We start from the raw sequence: 19,093 nt of genomic DNA on the forward strand, positions 1-19,093 counted from the left end.
TGTAATCTTTACCTGTCTTTACTGTCTTGCAGACTGGGACACCTGATTTGTTATTGGACTATAATGCAAACATATAAAAGCTTGCAGAAAAGACCAATTGTTGCACAGATCTGTAACCCTAAAAGCAGGTAAACAATAACCATTTATGTCAACACTAGCGCTGCGCATCGTTTGAATTTGAGCGATTCCGGTCTGATTTGTCATTTCAATTCCGGTTCCTAACGATTCTCAATTCCGATGCTTTTAAGAGGCAGGGTCAAAAAAGTTTGCATGGTTTCAACTAGGGTGCTCACCAGAGTTCTTTTTGGATGAAATGTCTGAACTTCTACATGAATTTTTTTTAATGATGTGAACGTTTTATGAACTTTACTACGAACTTCTTACAGGTATATTTTCAACCAGTATATAAATATCAAACCCTTCAACTTGAATATAAATGTTCAAGTTTTACAGAAGTTACACTTTCACAAGAGATGTTTACTTTTGAAAAGTAGTATACTTTGCCGCCTCAATGTTGGTGTCAGCTCTTTTTTATGACACCTTTATTTCGTTAACACGAGTAAACAGGATGTAGCCCACAGCGCCCTTGTTTTGAAAGGTGGAAGTGTGTTGTATGGGTAGAGAAGGTCCCTTGACTGTTGCTAACAGATAAGGACTATGCACATGAATAAAGTTGCCTAGCCGTAGCCGTAGCTCCCGTCCTTTAATTACAGCGAACTTTCATATCAGCCAGCTTCCTGAAAGCCTCGGTAACACTGGCATGAGACAGACTGATTGCTTGATTCTGACGTAGCGCATCAAAGAAGAGGTGCTCTTGTTATTTCTACACCATGAATGCATGAACATTAATCATGTTCGTTGTTGGTTATCATCATTGTGCTGCAAATGGTGCACTGAGCCGACCGCCGACCGCAGTCAAGCCAAACTTTTTAGCTGCTGCTTCTTCGCTGGTGCTCGCTGGCTTCTTCTTCGTTGGTGTTGGTGAATTAAAATCAATAGGTTTGAACGACCCCAGGAGAATCGGAATGTTAGTCCTGGTTTCCATCGATGCTAAACCCTAGTCAACACCCTTCAAAATGGCTGGTTTTATGTCAACATAAGCGGTTGTCAACATAACCAAAACAAAAAATGGCCACTGCTTGCAAATTCACTTGTTACTGTGGCCAAAGAGGTAGGCAAAATATGTGATAGTGTGTTGACATAATTTCCCACTGTGAAATGTTCTGAACTGAAGTGAGTCATTGGAAACTTTCCAAAAACAATCAGGTAGCTAGACACGTTTTCATCCTGTGAAGTGCCTGCCCCTCACCTGTGAACGTAGTGAAGCTGATGAATGGACTCGATAGCCAGCACCATTTCAGCCAGGTAGAATCTGGCCATATCCTCGGGCAGCCGGTCCTCGAATTTACTGAGCAGGGTCAGCAGGTCACCGCCCACATAGTAGTCCATGACTAGGTACTACAACAACAACATTAGAGGGTTTTCTTAGTTACAGTGACAAGGAATTATAGGGATAAAGACAGCTGTGCAGTGTGGAATACAAGTATCAATTCATAACATTAGTTGAGGGACTCCTCCTACACTCCTTATCAAATTGTTAAGACCAGTTAAAAAATTGCATTAAGAGGTTCTAAGAGCTTCAAAATGCAAAAAAATAATAATAAAAAATGGAGTATGACAAAAAAAAATTGAGTAAGCAATTTATTGTAAACAAACCAACCTCGCAGCACGCCATTGCTCCTATATATAATAACCATCGGGCGGCATCTGCCAGGGAAGGGTTTTAAGAGAAAATGTCTTCAAAGACCTCGTCTCCTTCAACGCCACAAAACTGCTGTTTGAAATTTGCATGAGAGCAACAAACATCGGACATTGTAAGGTGGAATAAAGTTTTATTCTCTGATGAGAAAAAATGGAACCTTCATGGTCCTGATGGCTTCCAACGTTACTGGCATGACAAGGAGATGTCATGCCAGGACATTAGATGGAGAGGAGATGAAGATGCTTTCCACATGGCACAATGAGGGGGCGCCATCATGACCTGGGGTCTTTTTTTCCTTCAATGGAACAATGGAGCTTCAGGTTGTGCAGGGGCGTCAAACAACAGGTCGCTATGTCAAGATGCTGCAGAGGGCATCCCTCATGACTGAAGGCCCTCGATTGTGTGGTAATGGCTGGCTTTTTCAACAAGACAACGCTGCAGTTCACAATGCATGCTTGACAAAGGACTTCTTCCAGAGGAATAACCTCACTCTTTTGGACCATCCCGCATGTCCCCCTGATCTAAATCCAACTGAGAACATTTGGGGATGGATGGCAAGGGAAGTTTACAAAAATGGACATCAGTTCTAGAGAGTGGATGCCCTCCGTGAAGCCATCTTCACCACTTGGAGCAACATACCCACTAGCCTACTGTAAACACTGGCATCAACCATGCCCAAACCAATATTTTATTTGTATTTTAGGGGGAGTGTGGACTTCTTTAACGCTAAGGCCTTAAACGTTTGATCAGAGGATAATTCAGTTTAATGGTTGTTGGCAATTGCTTACAAAAAATTTGTTTGTCTCACTCCCGTTTCTTCTTTTTGCATTTTGAAGCTCTACTTATAACCTCTTTAGACCCAACGGTGCAAATATAAATTCTTGCAATTTTTCAACTGGTCTTCAAATTTTGATCAGGAGTGTACTTGCAGGAAAGATAGGTAGCTCTGCTTTTTCACATACTACAGAGTGCTGCAAACATGCATCACTTTTTTTTTCCTATACTTAGATGACTGGAAGGACAGTGGCGTCTAGTCTTAAGTTTTTGGGAGTGTCTCGGGTAAAGCATTTGTTGTGAGAATGTGGGAAATGGAATGACAAGCAGTCCTGGCATTTGAACTCTGGGTCAGAGAGAGAGAGAAAGAGAGCGAGAGAGAGGACAGACTGTCAGCTTAGATGGCAAACAGCAGTGGTTCTCAATTAGCGGCCTGCACTCCACATCCGGCCTGTGAGCCGCCTAATTGCGGACTCTGAGCTGAATATAAGACTTGCAATTCTCTGATAAAACCCTAGGGCAGAGGTCTACAACCCGCAGCTCTGGAGCCACATGCGGGTCTTTTATCCTTCTGCTGTGGCTCCAGCTGGTTTTTGCTTCTGTGTGGTCACTACGCCATCTCTTCTGAAGCCATCATGAAGCTTTAGTAGTTCTGCATTGGGGTTGAGCGTGTACTGTGCAATTCTCCGCCGAAGCGCTAGGGGCTTGCTGAAAAACCATGATGCTGGTCAACTATTTTGCTCCTTTGTCACTAATGAATAATGGCAACTAAAGTGAAATGGAGAGTGGTACTAGAACTGGACCTAATCCATGTGTTCCAACACTTTTATTGCAAATGTTGATACGAAATTGGTGGAGAAGGCCTAAGAAACATGACTAATTGCTAGGTGAAAACAGGTGTGGCTTGTCACTGCAAAAGGAAGACATAAAAGGAACTGGACCATACGCTTAAGGAAACTCTATATGGAGCGTTACCTTCAATTTAATGGGAAAATAGGTTTTGTGGCTCCAAGTGGGTTTTAATTTGGTGGAAAAGGAGCCAAAATGGATCTTTTAATGCTAAAGGTTGCCGACCCCTACCCTAGGGTCTGTGTTTTCCCAGAGTGAGCTACCACATCTCTTGTGGACTAGCTATTTAGCTTCCATGGTGTCTGAAACAACATCCAGGTCATTGCTGGTGCTGGAACTAACTTATGTGGAACATCCGTCACTTTCATTGTACATGTTTCTCCGAAACCTTTTGCCTTTGTGGATTTTTTTTTAATGGCCCTTTCGCAGGAGGGACAAACAGAAAAAACTACCTACTGAAAATTATGAAAAAAGGCCGACCAATCACATCTCTGGTTTTTTTTGGACGTGCACGTCAAGGAATATGGTTTGGAGGGGGAGGAGCTATAGCATAATGATGCTATAGGTCTATAATGCAAATGTCAATAAATAACTTGCATCGACCACCACGATGTCCACTGACTGCTACACCGCTACTTATTACACGTTCTTTGAGTATCATACCAAATTGTTATCATCCTGGAAGGCATAATGGAGGGTGGTAATCCACTGGCAGTCTCCGTTTACCAACACGTCTCGCTCCTCACGAAAGCACGCAGTCTAAGGAAAGACAAAATAGTTAAGGTCAAATGTCACACATAACTTCACAGGGTGCCTGAAATACGCACTATCCCCTTGGCCACTTTAATCATAAACATATATTGATGATCATTCTATGGGCCATAGGAAGAGGGTACACAGGACAGGAAAATATTTGCAAACATTCACACATGAATACGTAACACGGAGCTGTTTAAGCATGTGACGTATGAGCCATGATGCCTGAAGACCCATGGGACACTCAGGAATGTCAGTCATGTCAAGAAGAAGCTGAGCAAAACACGCACCGCAACAATATGTGCAAATGTCTATGCATGAATACGGGGTAATGGTTTCTTGTCTTAAAATGGAATCCATGTCTTCCCCAATACTGGCCCACTCTCTAACCCCCACAGTGGGTTGCACCTCTGACAGTTAGCGAGTGATGCTTACCTCCGCTCGCTTCAGCATTTCCCACTTGTTGAGAATCTTCATGGCGAACACTTTGTCCGTATTTCTCACTTTGACAACTGCGACCTGCACACAAAGGAAAATGCTGACTACAGCTTCAAACCGTGAATTCACCCACCCACAATGTATCCCACAGGTACATTGGGATTTTCTCAAGCATTCCAAAGGCACAATTAGAGGGTAGCTGTTCTACCTGGTAGGGGAATTTGTCATTATTGGAGAAGCACATAGCATTCATGCATGGTAGGCTAGGGTTTATGTGCTTCAGACATGTTTAACAAGTTACATTGAAGAACATCAATGAGTAAAAAGCATGATAGGCAAAATAAATGTTTAGGACTACAAATTAGGTTTCTTCTGTCATTTATTTTTGTGTTTTTTTTATTTCACAAAGAAGACAGACCCGCCTGAGTGGTTTTAGATGGAGGATGGGCCCACAGCGGTACCCGTTGCCCGTTGAGAAGAGCAATATGTGCAAAAGTCTTTGTCACTGGCTGCTTCTTTAAAAAAATTAATTCTTTCGCGGGGTCTGATGATTCTAAATATAGCAGGAAAGTCAAGGGCCGCAAAAAATATGGGCAACACTGTCAAGCGATCTTGAGATATCATATTTTCTCAGCAAGTAAAAAGGAAAGGCATAGCAACATAGGCCAGACAATACTCTTTTGTCTGTCTCAAGCATAAATGACATTAATTTCATTAAAAAGACGAAGAAAACGAGTGACTCACAGGGACGAGGCAGCAAAGACAGAGCAAAATGAGCTGAACTGAGCTGCTGCGGAAACAGAATTAAGTTATCCAGACATAGAGGAAAAGGGAAGCAATAAGCGGCCTCATCTCTTGTCTCACCAACCTAATTGATTGGTGCAAAGATGACAATGTGGGATAAAAGGAGGTAACAGGCAAACAGCCTGGCTACGCAAAGAAGGTAGGGGAGAGAAAACCGTGGACAAATACAGCTGGACATTTGCGCAGATGCAATACTTGGATGGAAGCTGATAACAGCTGTTGACACGCACACGCAAACACCACAATGGAAAAAGATCAACATGGTACAAAAACTATTAATATAAAGAGAAGGCCATCCCAGGTGGATCATTTCTAGCATTTGAAAACTACTTCCTGCTCTTACTGAATGTGCAAACATCTGCACACAGGATCGGCCCACGCGGAGATGAACCATTCAGAAATTACTCACCATCTTACATGCATTTTGTTACAATTTGCCTTTTTATGGTACTTTTAACACTTCTCCTGGGTTCTAATCCCTTCTTGCACTACACAAAAGGAGGATTTATCTGTATGAATAAATAATTTCTTTAGCTGTCTTTGTTTAAATTTGCATTAGGTCTGTTTATTGGTGTTTGGCCGAAATGAATAACAGTGTAAAAAATTTGTGAGTGGTGTGACACACTCACACAGACAGACACACAAACAGTGAAACATACAGGAGCCCATGCAACAGGGTCTGTAGTCTATTAAATGAGCTGGGGAATGTTGCTAATGCAATACAATGATAACATTCCTGCAGTGTTTGGATTTCCCCCAGAGATCCCTCTGTGGAGGAAGAGAAGAGGACAGGGGGGAGAGTACACTGTTCTTGGCAACGCCTTGCTGTTTTTGTCTTCTCCCAATCTCTCCTGGAGTCACTGTACTCCACTTTGCTTCTTCTTGTCGCCCTCAGCACACTGTCTTTCCCATATTTATGCATTCAAAGTTTACTTTGGGGGCTTTCTGTATACTTGACGATAAACCACAGAATATGCAGGTAAAGCCAGCAATGGTAACCCAATACAGGCTGTACAAAAGGAAAAAAAAGTAATTAGGCAAAAAAATCCGCACGTCGCCACACTGAGGAAAAACGTCACTTTTGTTCTTTTGAGTTAACTTTTTTCGGCTGTCAAAGAAAAGGAAAAGGTGAGGTCAAATTAGACAGATAAATGCTCAGAAAGCGGAGAGACGCAGATCAACATTGACTGTTTGCCCGGGCCAAGTCGCTCAAATCATCATCCAGGACAAAGACGGTATCCTTGAACATGTGAAAAGATCTGTTCCTATGAAATGGACAGTGATAACTAAACAATGGAGTGGTGTCATTATTGAGACTTCCACCTCCCAATCTGCTTGTATTTAATCTTTGCATCACTGTACTTTATATGACCTTCATGTGCACTGTGTACAATGTGAGTGACTTAGGTGTCACTTTAGATATAACTTAGCTCTGACTTAAACTAAAACTCAACTTACATCGCAACAATTGGCAACAACACTGCCCTCAAATAGTCACCATTATTTTCCAGCTACTCGAACATAGGTGTTTGCACTTGAACACAAAGATTTTCTTACACCTATATAAAGATTTATAACTCTTATATAAATATTAAAAAGGCAGACCTGACATTTTTTGGCGTCTTTGCAGCATACGGCTCTTGAGGAGCTAATTTTACTTTTGTGTGTTAATTGTTAAATGTGTGATGGGCCCATAACCACCATCAGCACCACATGCAGACACCTCAAGTTTGGCTGCACAGATCATCCTGTCATCATCATGCTTTTTGGCTGCAATCTCAGGCTAAAGCAGCCGTGGAGATAAAAGGGGGTACAAACCAAGCTCACGACTAAAACAGCTTTTCTGCAATCATTGAAGCACAAACTGTCGCATGTAATAGAAATATTTAAATACACGTGAAGGTGTCAAGGTAATCATAAGATGCTATTCGCTTAGTGCAAATTAATTCTGTTTGTATGACTTAAAAAAAAAAAATCACCGCCTTAGAGCACTGACTGTAACATCGTGTGTAACATGGATCCAAAATCCCTGTTGTGCACATCTGACATTCTGAGTAGTGAGTGACTACAGGGCAGCGCATGTGTATGGGAAACACATTACTCCGGCTAGAAGTTGATACCTTGACAAAAATATTTTACTTCCAAAGTCGATCACTCCTGATGAGGTATAACATTTTCAGTGGGAAACGTCTCTTCTGTCGCACAAGACCAAAATTACACAGTATATGACACTACATGATCTCAGAAATGTCATGTAAGAGAACTTACATTCAAAGCAGTGAGACTCAAAGTCAAAAGGCCTTAATAGCCCGACTCCGTTTCATTCATCTATACAATTACTACTCATTTGCACAGAGGGCAGCACATGATTAGCATGTGTGCCTCATAGCCAGGCTATTCCGGGTTCAAATTTTGGCTTTGACTTCTAAAAGCCGAGTTTGCGTGTGCTTGTTTGGGTTTTTTCCCCCCGGGTTCCCCAGTTTCTTGCCGCTATCCAAAAAAGTGCATGTTAGGTTACTGTACTGACCCGAATATAAAGACGATATAAAGACCAGTTGTTGGAAAAATGACGTTTTAACCATGTTTTCAATTAGAGCTGCGACAATTAATCGATGAATAGATGATTAATCCATTATCCAATTGACAGACAACTATTTTGGTATTCGATTAATTGTTTTGCAATTTAAAAATGTAAATATGCTCTGATTTCAGCCTCTCAGATGTGAATAGCAATTTCCTCAGTCATCCATTAAAGCAAACCTACTATCTTTGTGTTTCAGACAAAACAAGATATTTCACACACATCAGCTTTGACTTTGGATAACAGCGATCAACATTTTTGCCTCTTTTCTGATATGTTGCAGATCAAATCAGTATCTGTTTGTGTTTGGATATACAGAATATGTCGCATAGTGAAAAATGTGCAGGGGGCCACTTAGATATTTAATATACACTGTACAGTATATTTCTTTATTTTGTAATGTATTTTTTCATTTTTGGCTTTCGTTTTTTTTCTGGCTCTTTACATTGTGCCTTTTTGTTGTTTTTTATTTTTGTGTGTTTAATTTTATTTGTACAATGTGCCGCGGGCCAATATTAAACGAGTCACTGGCCGCAGTTTGGGCACCACCGGTTTAGGGCCTAACTGATTGCCTGATTAATCGAAACAAGCTTCAGATTAATCAACAAGAAAATAATCGTTAGTTGTAGCCCTACTCTCAATATAATTAAATCATATTTAATTGAGCATACATTATTAACCGTATGTCTCAGCTGCTTGACAGTTGCTTGATGACGCTGCGTCATTGATCTCCATTATCTTAAAACTAGCATCATAACGCCTCCTGTGCGGTTGCTAAGGCTGCCTTCACACTCTGGTTCAGTCTAAAAATTTTACATTTAGTGTGTATTTTAGTGCAGTGCGCTTTGTGTTGTATTCATAAAGTAAGCGGTGTGTAAGTGAGGGTTTAGCACGCCTTTCCCCAAAAGTCAGCTGGGATAGTCTCAAGCTCACCCGTGACTTTTCACAGGATAAGCGGTGGAAAATGAGTGAAGGAATGTCAATTATTTGTTTCAAGTGCCACTAGTTAGCTAATAGGAAGGCATGTGAAGCCTTCAGAATGATTGAAGAAAGGCGTTGAGCCTATGTTCCTTCCGCATGTTCTCATGCTGTATGCACTTGTACTTCTCATGATGACCAAAAAAAAAAAAATGTTTTGATCAGGCGATTAAATGGTGCATGAAAGCCTGGATGTCATCCTAGCTCGGCTGACGGTGGAACGCTACCACTAGGTTGCACCTTTACAAAAGTCCCAGTACGGCACTGAACAAAAGGTTGAAAAATACACGCAGAGACACATGACTCACACATGCACATTCCAGCCTTGGCTGCAGAAGCTCTCTTGAACACATTAGCGTATTGTGTGGGTACTTTCTGTAGCTACATGCTGGCAGGTGTGTCCAAAAGTATTTCCATCCATCTGTCTTCCTGTTTGCTAGCTTTCCTCTGACTCTCCGCACATATCGTCATGTGACAATCCAAATATTTGGCAAAACATGTTGCCTAATCTATTATTTTTCAGACATGGAGGCGCTGTTATTTAACCTCAGTGTTGTTGTGTGTGGATCAGTGTTTCCAATACATTCATTCATTTGTAGCAGCCTGCCACTGATTAATTTGGACCGCCACTGATCAATTTGCTGCTACCGATTAAGAATTATTTTTATTTTTCACGTTTATGCGGCGACTCTTATTTTAAAACCTTTGACTTTGAACTTGTCACTTCGGCTTCCGGTTTGCGTGCGCAATGGGTAATGCTATTCTCTTGGCAGCTTTCTGATCTAGGATAAGACGATGACATGTGATCACGTTAGCAACAAAATCATTTCACAAGACAAGCCAATGTATCAAATCAGTTTCACGCTGCCACGTTTTGCTGAAGATTGACATTACGCATGAGTACTGACTGATGCTTTCCCCTGCTTTGGCATCATCACCTGAAACCTAGTGGTAATGTCTGACGACGTCCTTATATGGACGTATGCAACAAAACATGCAGATTGGTTCGTTTGACTGGTACTTCTGTTATACATTTGCAACGAGGATAGCTATGAATGGAGAAACATAGTTTGTTTAAGCTGCAAGTGGAATCACGCTCAAATAGCAGACCAGCACAGCTCTTTGCGACTGGAATGCATCGGAAAGCAAAACACTATTGCACTTTTTCGCCTTTTGTATCTCAGTAATCAAGGTATTACGGTTGAACAGGATAGTCTTTTTACTGCTAAGTATTGTCTTAGTATCATATTGCAAAACCCTGCGCCTGGAGGAAAAAGTTTCAGATTTTGACATACGTCTTGTCAAAGCAGACAGGTAGACAAAAACCACAAACTGGATTTGACATAAGAATAAAGAGAGGCTTCAAACTGACCCATGACACCTGTTTCCACCACAACAGAGAAGGGGAAAAAACAAATTGCAGGTTTTCAACAGTGAGATTGTTTCAAGTTGATGTTGAGCATTTCAATCATTAGGCGCATTACCTCTCCAAAGGCTCCCCGTCCAATCACTTTGAGGATTTCAAAGTCTTCTTTGTGCAGGCGCATCTGCTTCACTTTGGATGTAAAGGGTTTGGCTGCAGAGAAGAAGAAGAGTAAGTAAGGTCTAGGTTACTCAAGTATGCAAGAGGTTACTTCCACAAGACTACATTCCTACCTATGCAGCTTAAAGGGATAGTTCAGAGTTTAGCTTCTCAAAACAATATGCGTCCAAAGAGGCCTCATAAATGGCTCGGCGTTGGATTTGTCTCTCGCCATATCCCTGCGCACTGTCGCCTCTCCATTCTTGTGTATGTGACAAAGACGCTTGCATCTTCTTCCGCTGTGGAACACACACGTAAACAAGATGGCCGCGGCGCACCGTCGCGAGACTAGATGCGAGCGTCTTTGTCACATACACAAGAACGGAGAGTGCGCAGGGATACGGCGGGAGACAAATACAAGGCAGGGCGATTTGTGAGGTCTGATTTTTTAGAGTAGGCATTTTTATCATGCAAATGTATTTCTCTTTTGAACGCATATTGTTTTGCGAAGCCAAACTCTTTACTTAAATGTCCCATCAACTAAGCAACACTGCTGATGGGGATGTCAAAAAATTTTAAGGCAGGGTTTCCCTTCCATTCATTTATTTGTGGTGGCTCGCCACACATACATTTGGACCACAACAGATAGATTTTAGATTTGGTAAACACATTACAATGGGACTGTCTGTTGGCTCGTTGTTACGAACAGTGGATGGTATCGTAACACTCTGTTTCTTAACACACCTCATTCGTAACTGTGCCAAGCGTGAAATCCCAGGCTCCCAACCCTCTGACAAGCGCGGCTCCGAAGGCGTTACAGAGTGAGGTTTATTCATCGTACTATCACACAGCTAAGCTAGCTGGTCACAACTGTCTTGGTGGCACATTATAACATCTGTAAAACTGCAAGTACAAGCAGCGGTCAGTTTCGGTTATGTACATCAGGCAGCCAGTTCCAGATGTGGCAAAAAGTGGGTTCCGCTGTACCTCACAGACAGGCACAGTGAAGTATCTACCGGTGCTCTAGATACATAGATTCATATTCAAATTAGTAGAAAGTGATGAAAAACATGATGTAATGTAGCTCTTAACTGTACATGGTTCAAGTGAATGATCCATGAATGACTTTGTCAGATGTTAACATTTTTCTTGTGACTCATGAAATAACCGGGCTTTATAAAAAATTTTAAAAAATCAATTGTTACATCAGCAATCAAGGTTCGTGGTGGAAAACAGCCATGGGAGCCTGCGTTCTTTTAAAAAGCCAGACAGATTCCATCAATAGTTGAACAAAGTCACCATTTCCCTTGTTTGTGGGGAGCAATTCCAAATATTTCCTGGTGTACGTGATCTCACTACGCCTTCCCGGTTCACCAATGTCAATATATTAGTAGTACTGATACTTTTTAGTTGGAGTGTGTAAGGTTAAATATTTAACTTGTCTTGCTATTTGCCCACACCCCCCTACACTAGTGTGCGTCTTTGTGGGTGTGCGCCATGACTTCACAGAACCACAAGCGTTCAGGAAAATGACATTTTCACACCGTCAAAGGCGGGGTGGGTGTGGAGGGGGACGCCTCGTGAAATGATACAAACTCAGTAAGCTCAGTAAGTGCTCACTCTTAGTGGGGCTGACATAGTGGGACTGCAACACAGTACGACACACTGTGCAGCTTTGACAAACATTTCAGCTCCTATTGTCAGTATTAGCAGGGAAAAGCTGGTGGGGGTAAAAATCTTGGTCACATTGTTCAATTCACTTAGACTCAGGGGGGCAGGGGAGTCACGCATGTTGTGTTTGAGCTATTAAATGTTTTTTTGGTGAACCGGCGACAGAAAATGCACAAAACAATCACCACAAGAATGTCAGAAATATGAAAAAGATTAGGAAACTACTCAAGTAGTGGACATACACAACGTTTGAGGGGAAGTTAGTAATCACGATTAAGTACAAATGCATTGTGAAAAAATGACATAGATGTGTACAGGGTGGGCCATATATATATATATATATATATATATATATATATATATATATATATATATATATATATATATATATATTCATCCAGAAGATGAACGGATGAATGGAACTTGAGTATGAACCAAAATGACAAGGTTACATCTTACAACTAAACAGTAAAATACACTAATAAGTGTTTTGTGGCTGGTGGTTATTTTCCATTCATCTGTCTGCAGTGCAGCATCATTTTTTGGACTCGACCTCTGCAAAGTCTAAACTCTATCTTGTTGAGAATGAAAACACTTCCCTTTGGCTGTGAATGGGAACCCATGTAATTGTGATTAATAGATACGACTACACAAGGGACTGCCACAATACTACTAATGCCTTAGTGTATGTATGTGAAACAGCTAAGTATAAAAACTGTATTAAGTATTATGTATTAGTTTGAACAGTTGCTCAGTTGTGTTCCACTCCAGTCCAGGTGGTATTAATTGTGTGGTTGTTAACTGCCAAGTGAAAAAGAAAAAGTCATGTTTGCTGACTTCTCCAGACTGGAGTTTTCACAGCGCTTAATTAAAAGCTGGATCCATGATCTTAGTCTGCATTAAAATACCAAGGTTCCCCTTCTAGCCCATACCACAGTTTGGTGGAAATCAATACAGATGTTCTGGGGTACACATGGGCCGGTATGACATTCTGACGGTAGGATAACCTTGGGCAAAGAAATCATGGTTTGTTTGTTGCACGGTATTGTAATTACAGCTCTAAAATGTGTTATTTTTACATATCTTTAAATCAAAAGAGGAATAAGTCCAGTCAAAACAGTCATTTTTAAACCATATAACTAGAGCCCTGCCAATTAATTGGGGCGGTTAAGATGTATCACTGATGAATCAATATCGGTGAAAATGTAACAGATATTAACTTTTCTTTTTGCTGCGCGGAGATTGTCACTCCCTGCCCGAGTACCTGGCCTGGCCCCCCCACACACAGACAGAGCAGCGAGGTACCCCTATGTCTGGCTCAGTCACTCGGCTAAAGGAGGAGACAATGAGATAAACAAATTTTTTTTTTTTTCTCCGTGGTAATCTGTGACTTTGTAAAACAGTATGTCAGGGCCCGTCAAGGAGAACATTGTAGTTTTTTTCCCACGCAAGTTTTAGAGAGCGTATTAGTGTTTTAATGTCGTGTAAGTTGCATCTTTGTGAGATAAACAAAGATAGATGCAACTGCTAAATCACATATTTTGGTCATTTTAAGCATTACTGGAACTTCCGCATTGATTTCACATAGCAGGATAGAAACAAACGCTGCACACCTAGCGTCAACCTTTCCGAAAACAAAAACACAGCAGCAGTGGCGGCAGCTCCAATATGTAGTGTTCCGTTTTAGTGGTGGCCTAAGGCATTGGGACCACGGCACTGCGGGCGTGTGTGGCGAAGCTGGTCGCTAACCATCTCGTAGCAAGCCGGTGTGGTGTGGCAAGGTGTCACTATGCCACTAATGTAGTTCTTCAGTGTAACAATGGTAATAACAATTAATAATAACCATAATAATAACAATGTCGCTGTAGCTTGGTCAATATGCAGGTCACATTACGTAAATGGAGCATTGTTGGCGATTTTTGGAGGTTTTTTCCAGAAAGCTTTACAGCTTTATAGGTGTAATAGATGCGTCCTATTAGGTGCATTCTTAGCTTCCACTTTTAGCTGTTTTTATATCTTTAGAACGCACAGAAAAGAGAAAGACGTGTGTTCATGTCTCATAAGGAATGTGGATGATGGGCAAAATACCGTGCAAAAAAAAGTGCAGTTTTCCTTTTACCGCAGCTACTGTTTGTTTAGTTTATTTACCGAGAGCAGCTGTCGTGAGCTGTGATGTAGATTTTGTTGTCATCTATTAACCAACATATTAAAATCCCAATAACAGTGGATTCGACCCCTGCAGACAACCTAGATTGACATCGGCTGTGGGGGACACTTTTATCAATAAGCGCTCGGGATAAACATCCATTATTCAGCATTGTGCACACAACTCACACATGTTATTTGCACTCTCCCTGTCTTCAGGAAAGATCATTAAGACAAATTTCAACCACAGCCCTTAGAGACCTGCTGGTCATTACTTGTCAGCTGTCATAAGAGTTATTTGGAAGACTACTAGCCTAACATCTCTCACACCCTAGTGTCTTTATCTGTGTTTCATTCTTAATCATAATATAGTGAAGAGGAATTTCAGGACAGAGAACAGGGGAAAGAAGGAGGAAGACATGATTAGTAGCTGGGTGTTGACTCAGGAGCTGCAAGAACCCACCGCCTTTCACCTGACAGCCCACAGGTCCCGTCCACAACAAATCACACGTGCAAATCTGTGCACTTTCTAAATGATTAGCTGTTAGCTGAAATGCCATCGTCTGTCCTGCTTTTCTATAGAAAAAAAATGTGGTTTGCTGGAATACACAGCAGCTAATAACCTGTTATTCTGGCATGCAATTTACTCAGTAAGTAGGGTCATACGCCCTCATTGCAAGTACTCAATAAACTAACCCACATTTATTTACCCAGCGATCAATGTGTCTGTTTGTCAGCCACTGAGTTCAACATGCCGTGTTCCTTTTTTCTTTTTTTTACAACAAGGACAAGCAAATACCATACAGCCTTGTCATATATCTTAACTCACTAGGAAAAAACACATGTAGAGGCAAACATAGCAACCGTTACTATGACAAGGTGAGGCATGAACCCCTGGCAGTGATTGAGAAAGTGTCAATCCAAGCTCTTCAGCAAGACTGAAGCTCTTTGTTTTCAAGAGGTTTTGGAATGAGCAGCGCTCGTGAGTCCAGATTGGAAAAAGATGACATGCCAGTCATAAGTCCCATGTAGAATGCACTGCGTTCTACATGGGAAAGACATGTACCAGCACCAACGCACATGTACTGTGCTGTATGTACACGCTTACATTGTACATTGTGAAAAATACACAGACTTGCTCAGCCTCGGGAGGCAGTGAAACTGGAAAAACGGGAATGGCGCCAAACCTACAGGCACAAAATTAAGAGTGTGATTGTGACAGTAAATGACATTTGTGGCGCCACCAATGGCCTGTGCTCAAAATGGCTTTGAAGACATGGTTAGGGCCCTGTAAGATCCATTTTATTTTTTCCCCAAAGTCCGTTTAAATTTTTTAGAATTCAGTTTACCTTTTAAACTTATTTTACCAACATAGAGTGTGTGCTTTTTGAGTTAGTGAATAAAATGTCCATTAATTAAATGCAAAATTCTTACATTTGTCGATGCAATACATCATTGGCCAATTTTGCTTAGTAACTGAGAAATGGATGTAGCCTGGCTAACTTTTCTCAATCTCTGCACACGTTGCTACACCCTTATTTTGTTTACAAAACTTGACAAGACGCGGCAAACGGTCCTCTTATTTTGAAAGCCGGAAATGTGTTGTGTGTGTTGAGAATGTGTCTTGATTTGGCCTGATGATAATTTCAATCTTTTTTTAGACCATATTATCATTGAGTTTATCATTCAATAATCGCTGTGTCATGTCACATTTGAGTCACTATAGCTGCATACTATAGCACTTACGAATCGCGAGGCGTCACCACTTTATATACACTGGGTATCACGAGCTTGCTTCATTTCGCCAATCAAACGCCTCAGCAATTCGGCTTCGAAACTATTGCTTTTGTGCTTTCAGTCATATTAGCGTTTGCTTGCTAACTGCTTGCTAACACTCAGTGTATTCAATCACTACATAGCTAGCCCCCACCGCCACGTATTGTGACAAAGACGCTGAATAGCTGACAGGTGGCTCACTCTTTCCCTTAGACTGTACAACCAATACGCTCCGACACAAGTAGTGTGAACCCTCTTGTCATCCAGCCTGTGTGCTACAGCAAGACGAAGAAATAAAACAGGCATACGTACATGTCGCACATGTCAATTTACCAAGGCGTCAAAATGATCAATCTTTTTTTTCTAATCACTTTATTATTCGTTTTAGCGATTATGGTGACAATTCTTGACTGCTATGATGAGCTGGGTGCACACACACACAGCCGCACTAGTACGCTCCGCTAAACTAAGCTAATCCCGCTAGCTTCCATTCACGCTTCAGGACTTTTCAAGTTTTTTTGCCACCGTTTGACATGTTTAGTTTGAGAGGGGGCGAGTTGGTGTTTGTGATGAGATCCCGCCACGATTGAGCGGTCCGCCAAGGGAATACTTCCCCACACGAACGTTCCTTCTTGTCACAATCATATTATTTCACTTTCCGCGTTTAACAGTACATTCCGTTTTTATTGGCCAATTCTGCGATTCCGTTAACAGGGAAATCATAGGGCCCTACATGGTACCATATACTGTATGTAATAGAGATATTTTAAAAGTTCTGTAATCATAATAAATTACTCAAGATGGCCCTGCAAATATGAAGTTTTGCTCAATGGCGGCCATGTTTTTCCAAACAATCTTGATCAAATTGTGCTGGTCGGTCCTGTAAAGGTGTCCAAAATTTTGTGGTGACTCAGCTATAAACACCCCAAAAGTCACAGTGGGTGTCTTTTGTAGAGTGCATTGAGCTGTTTGAGAAATTTCAAGTCAATCCGACTTATGGGACCAAACTTTAATGCCACCGTGAGGAGTATTTATCAGAAAAACAATAGCACGGGCACTACAGTCAGGGCGTACGTTCTGTCGAATTTTACCCTTGTCTGCTTAGCTTACACACAAATGCATGAGAAAAAAAATGAGGGCCTTTTTTTGTGTACTTTCTGGTAAGTGTGTTCATTTTGCAGCAGTGCCTCAAAATATTTCAATGCATTTTGATGGCTTGTTTGTGTAAAGACCAGCATGCAGATCAGAGGAATGAACCATAAATGTACGTTTAGATAAATTCCTGCACATTTTTCTTAATAAAAGCAGTCCATTCGGTTGATGCATGCTTCATGTACGTAATTTATCGGTTTCCTCTACATGTTAGTTGGGCCATTTCAGCCATTTTGTTCCATACATCAATCCCAAAGCAGTTTTTAATGTTTTCCATGCAAATACTCTCAAGCCCCTGAAACTGTGAGTCCTGTTTTACATTTTTTCTATTCTGTAAGGCAAAGAGTCGCACCCACAATTTCAGTCAATATTTAAGAAAACAAACAATACATAAGCACGAACCCTACAGTGTATTTTAACCCTTTTACAGGTCACACAGCAGATGTGTGCTACAACCTATTGGATCCAGTACTCAGTGATCACAAGGTAAAATACTTGGTTGTAAAACAACACTATGTAGAACCACATGGTCAAATGAGAATACTTCATGAAAAACACCATGCCTGAGTGTAGAGTACTCATAATAGTACATATTAGCGGTGTATCGGTACGCCATAATCACAGCTAAGTGAGTTAAGGTCATGGTTCGGTTCATTTTTGATACATAAAGAAAGCTAAATGCAAAACAGAAAACTCTTAGCTTTTGTGTAAACAACTTTAATGGTTTTTAAAATGATACTTAAAAGCTTCAAATTGCTGGCAGGTAATTCTCCAATAAACAATTCTCAAATTACAGAAAGTACAAATGTGAAAATATAGTCTGCAACAGTAACAATTTGAACAGTCTCAATTATAATTTTATTTTTAGGAATCTAAAGTTCCTTATTGACAGAAGCGCAGCATTAAGAGCTGCGGCTTGAAGCTCTGGCTTCTCCTGGCAATATCGCTAGCCCGCTGACTCCTACCAGCTGAAGGCTGAGGCCAAGCTGTATTTGTTTACAGAGTAAACGTCTGACTATGGACAGATGCACTTCCTGTCCCTCACTTAATATGTACCGAATGGGAGCTCTGTACACCTCCATCATTCCGATTTTTCCATACTGAAAAATCTGATTACTGTGTTGTAGTTGTATTATTCTCTCTCTCTGTCTAGACTCATATTAATCTACTGGCTAATTTCCTGTTCATCGCTGGTTACGCTCTGCTGTTTCGCAGTTGCTCCTGGACTTCTCTTAAAGTGCACTACGCACTTATTCTTCTGTTTTCCCTTCTTTACATTCAAGCTATCTTAGCAGTTAGCATGGCTTCTCTGTCTTAGCTCTTCTCCGTCCTCCTCCTTAGTCAGTCACAGATGCAAGAAATGCAGTTTATTTGTCGTCATAAAGGTGAGAATTAGCAACTTAGCAGTGCGACTCTGCACCACCGAAGTATATAATAGCGCCAATATCGTGCAACCCTTGGACAATTACACTCCTATACAAGGTTGAAGTTTGGAATTCCCGCGAGGCCAATGTCAGTCATTGGGATAGGGATTTTATTTTGGCACATCACCCAACTGGACAGAAGCAAGAACAGATCCATCCTCAGGGCAACAATCACTGCTATCTTTCTTCCACAATAAAAAAAATAATGAACTCGTCTGAAAGACCGGACATGGCGATGATGTCGGCTATTTGTCTGCGGTTAAGAAACGGAACATGGTAGTGGAACAACAACATGGAGGGAGAACATACAACAAGCAAAGCCAGGACAGTGATGGAATGGAAAAGCAGTTCAACATATGGCAGCAAGCAATACCGCACAGGAGAGGAGGGCCGGTGAGGCCAGTCAGCATTTGAGCCAGTTACAGTAAGTGTCCGACCCTTACAACCGCACCACACTGTAA

General features: G+C 41.3%; 1 protein-coding gene across 6 annotated transcripts in view; it reads right to left on the reverse strand.

The window, feature by feature from the left end:
- Positions 1-19,093, reverse strand: part of cdc42bpab (CDC42 binding protein kinase alpha (DMPK-like) b) — a 79,926-nt gene that overhangs the window by 37,020 nt on the left and 23,813 nt on the right. For all 6 annotated transcript variants that reach the window (XM_054761981.1, XM_054761982.1, XM_054761984.1 and 3 more), the window contains exons 2-5: positions 10,427-10,518; positions 4,577-4,660; positions 4,049-4,144; positions 1,310-1,458 (exon numbers count right to left, since the gene is read on the reverse strand). In XM_054761981.1, the coding sequence (XP_054617956.1) occupies positions 1,310-1,458; positions 4,049-4,144; positions 4,577-4,660; positions 10,427-10,518 (421 nt within the window). The remainder of the gene's footprint in view (positions 1-1,309; positions 1,459-4,048; positions 4,145-4,576; positions 4,661-10,426; positions 10,519-19,093) is intronic.

The sequence above is a fragment of the Dunckerocampus dactyliophorus genome, chromosome 19, assembly GCF_027744805.1.
Source record: "Dunckerocampus dactyliophorus isolate RoL2022-P2 chromosome 19, RoL_Ddac_1.1, whole genome shotgun sequence".
Lineage (NCBI taxonomy): Eukaryota > Metazoa > Chordata > Actinopteri > Syngnathiformes > Syngnathidae > Dunckerocampus > Dunckerocampus dactyliophorus.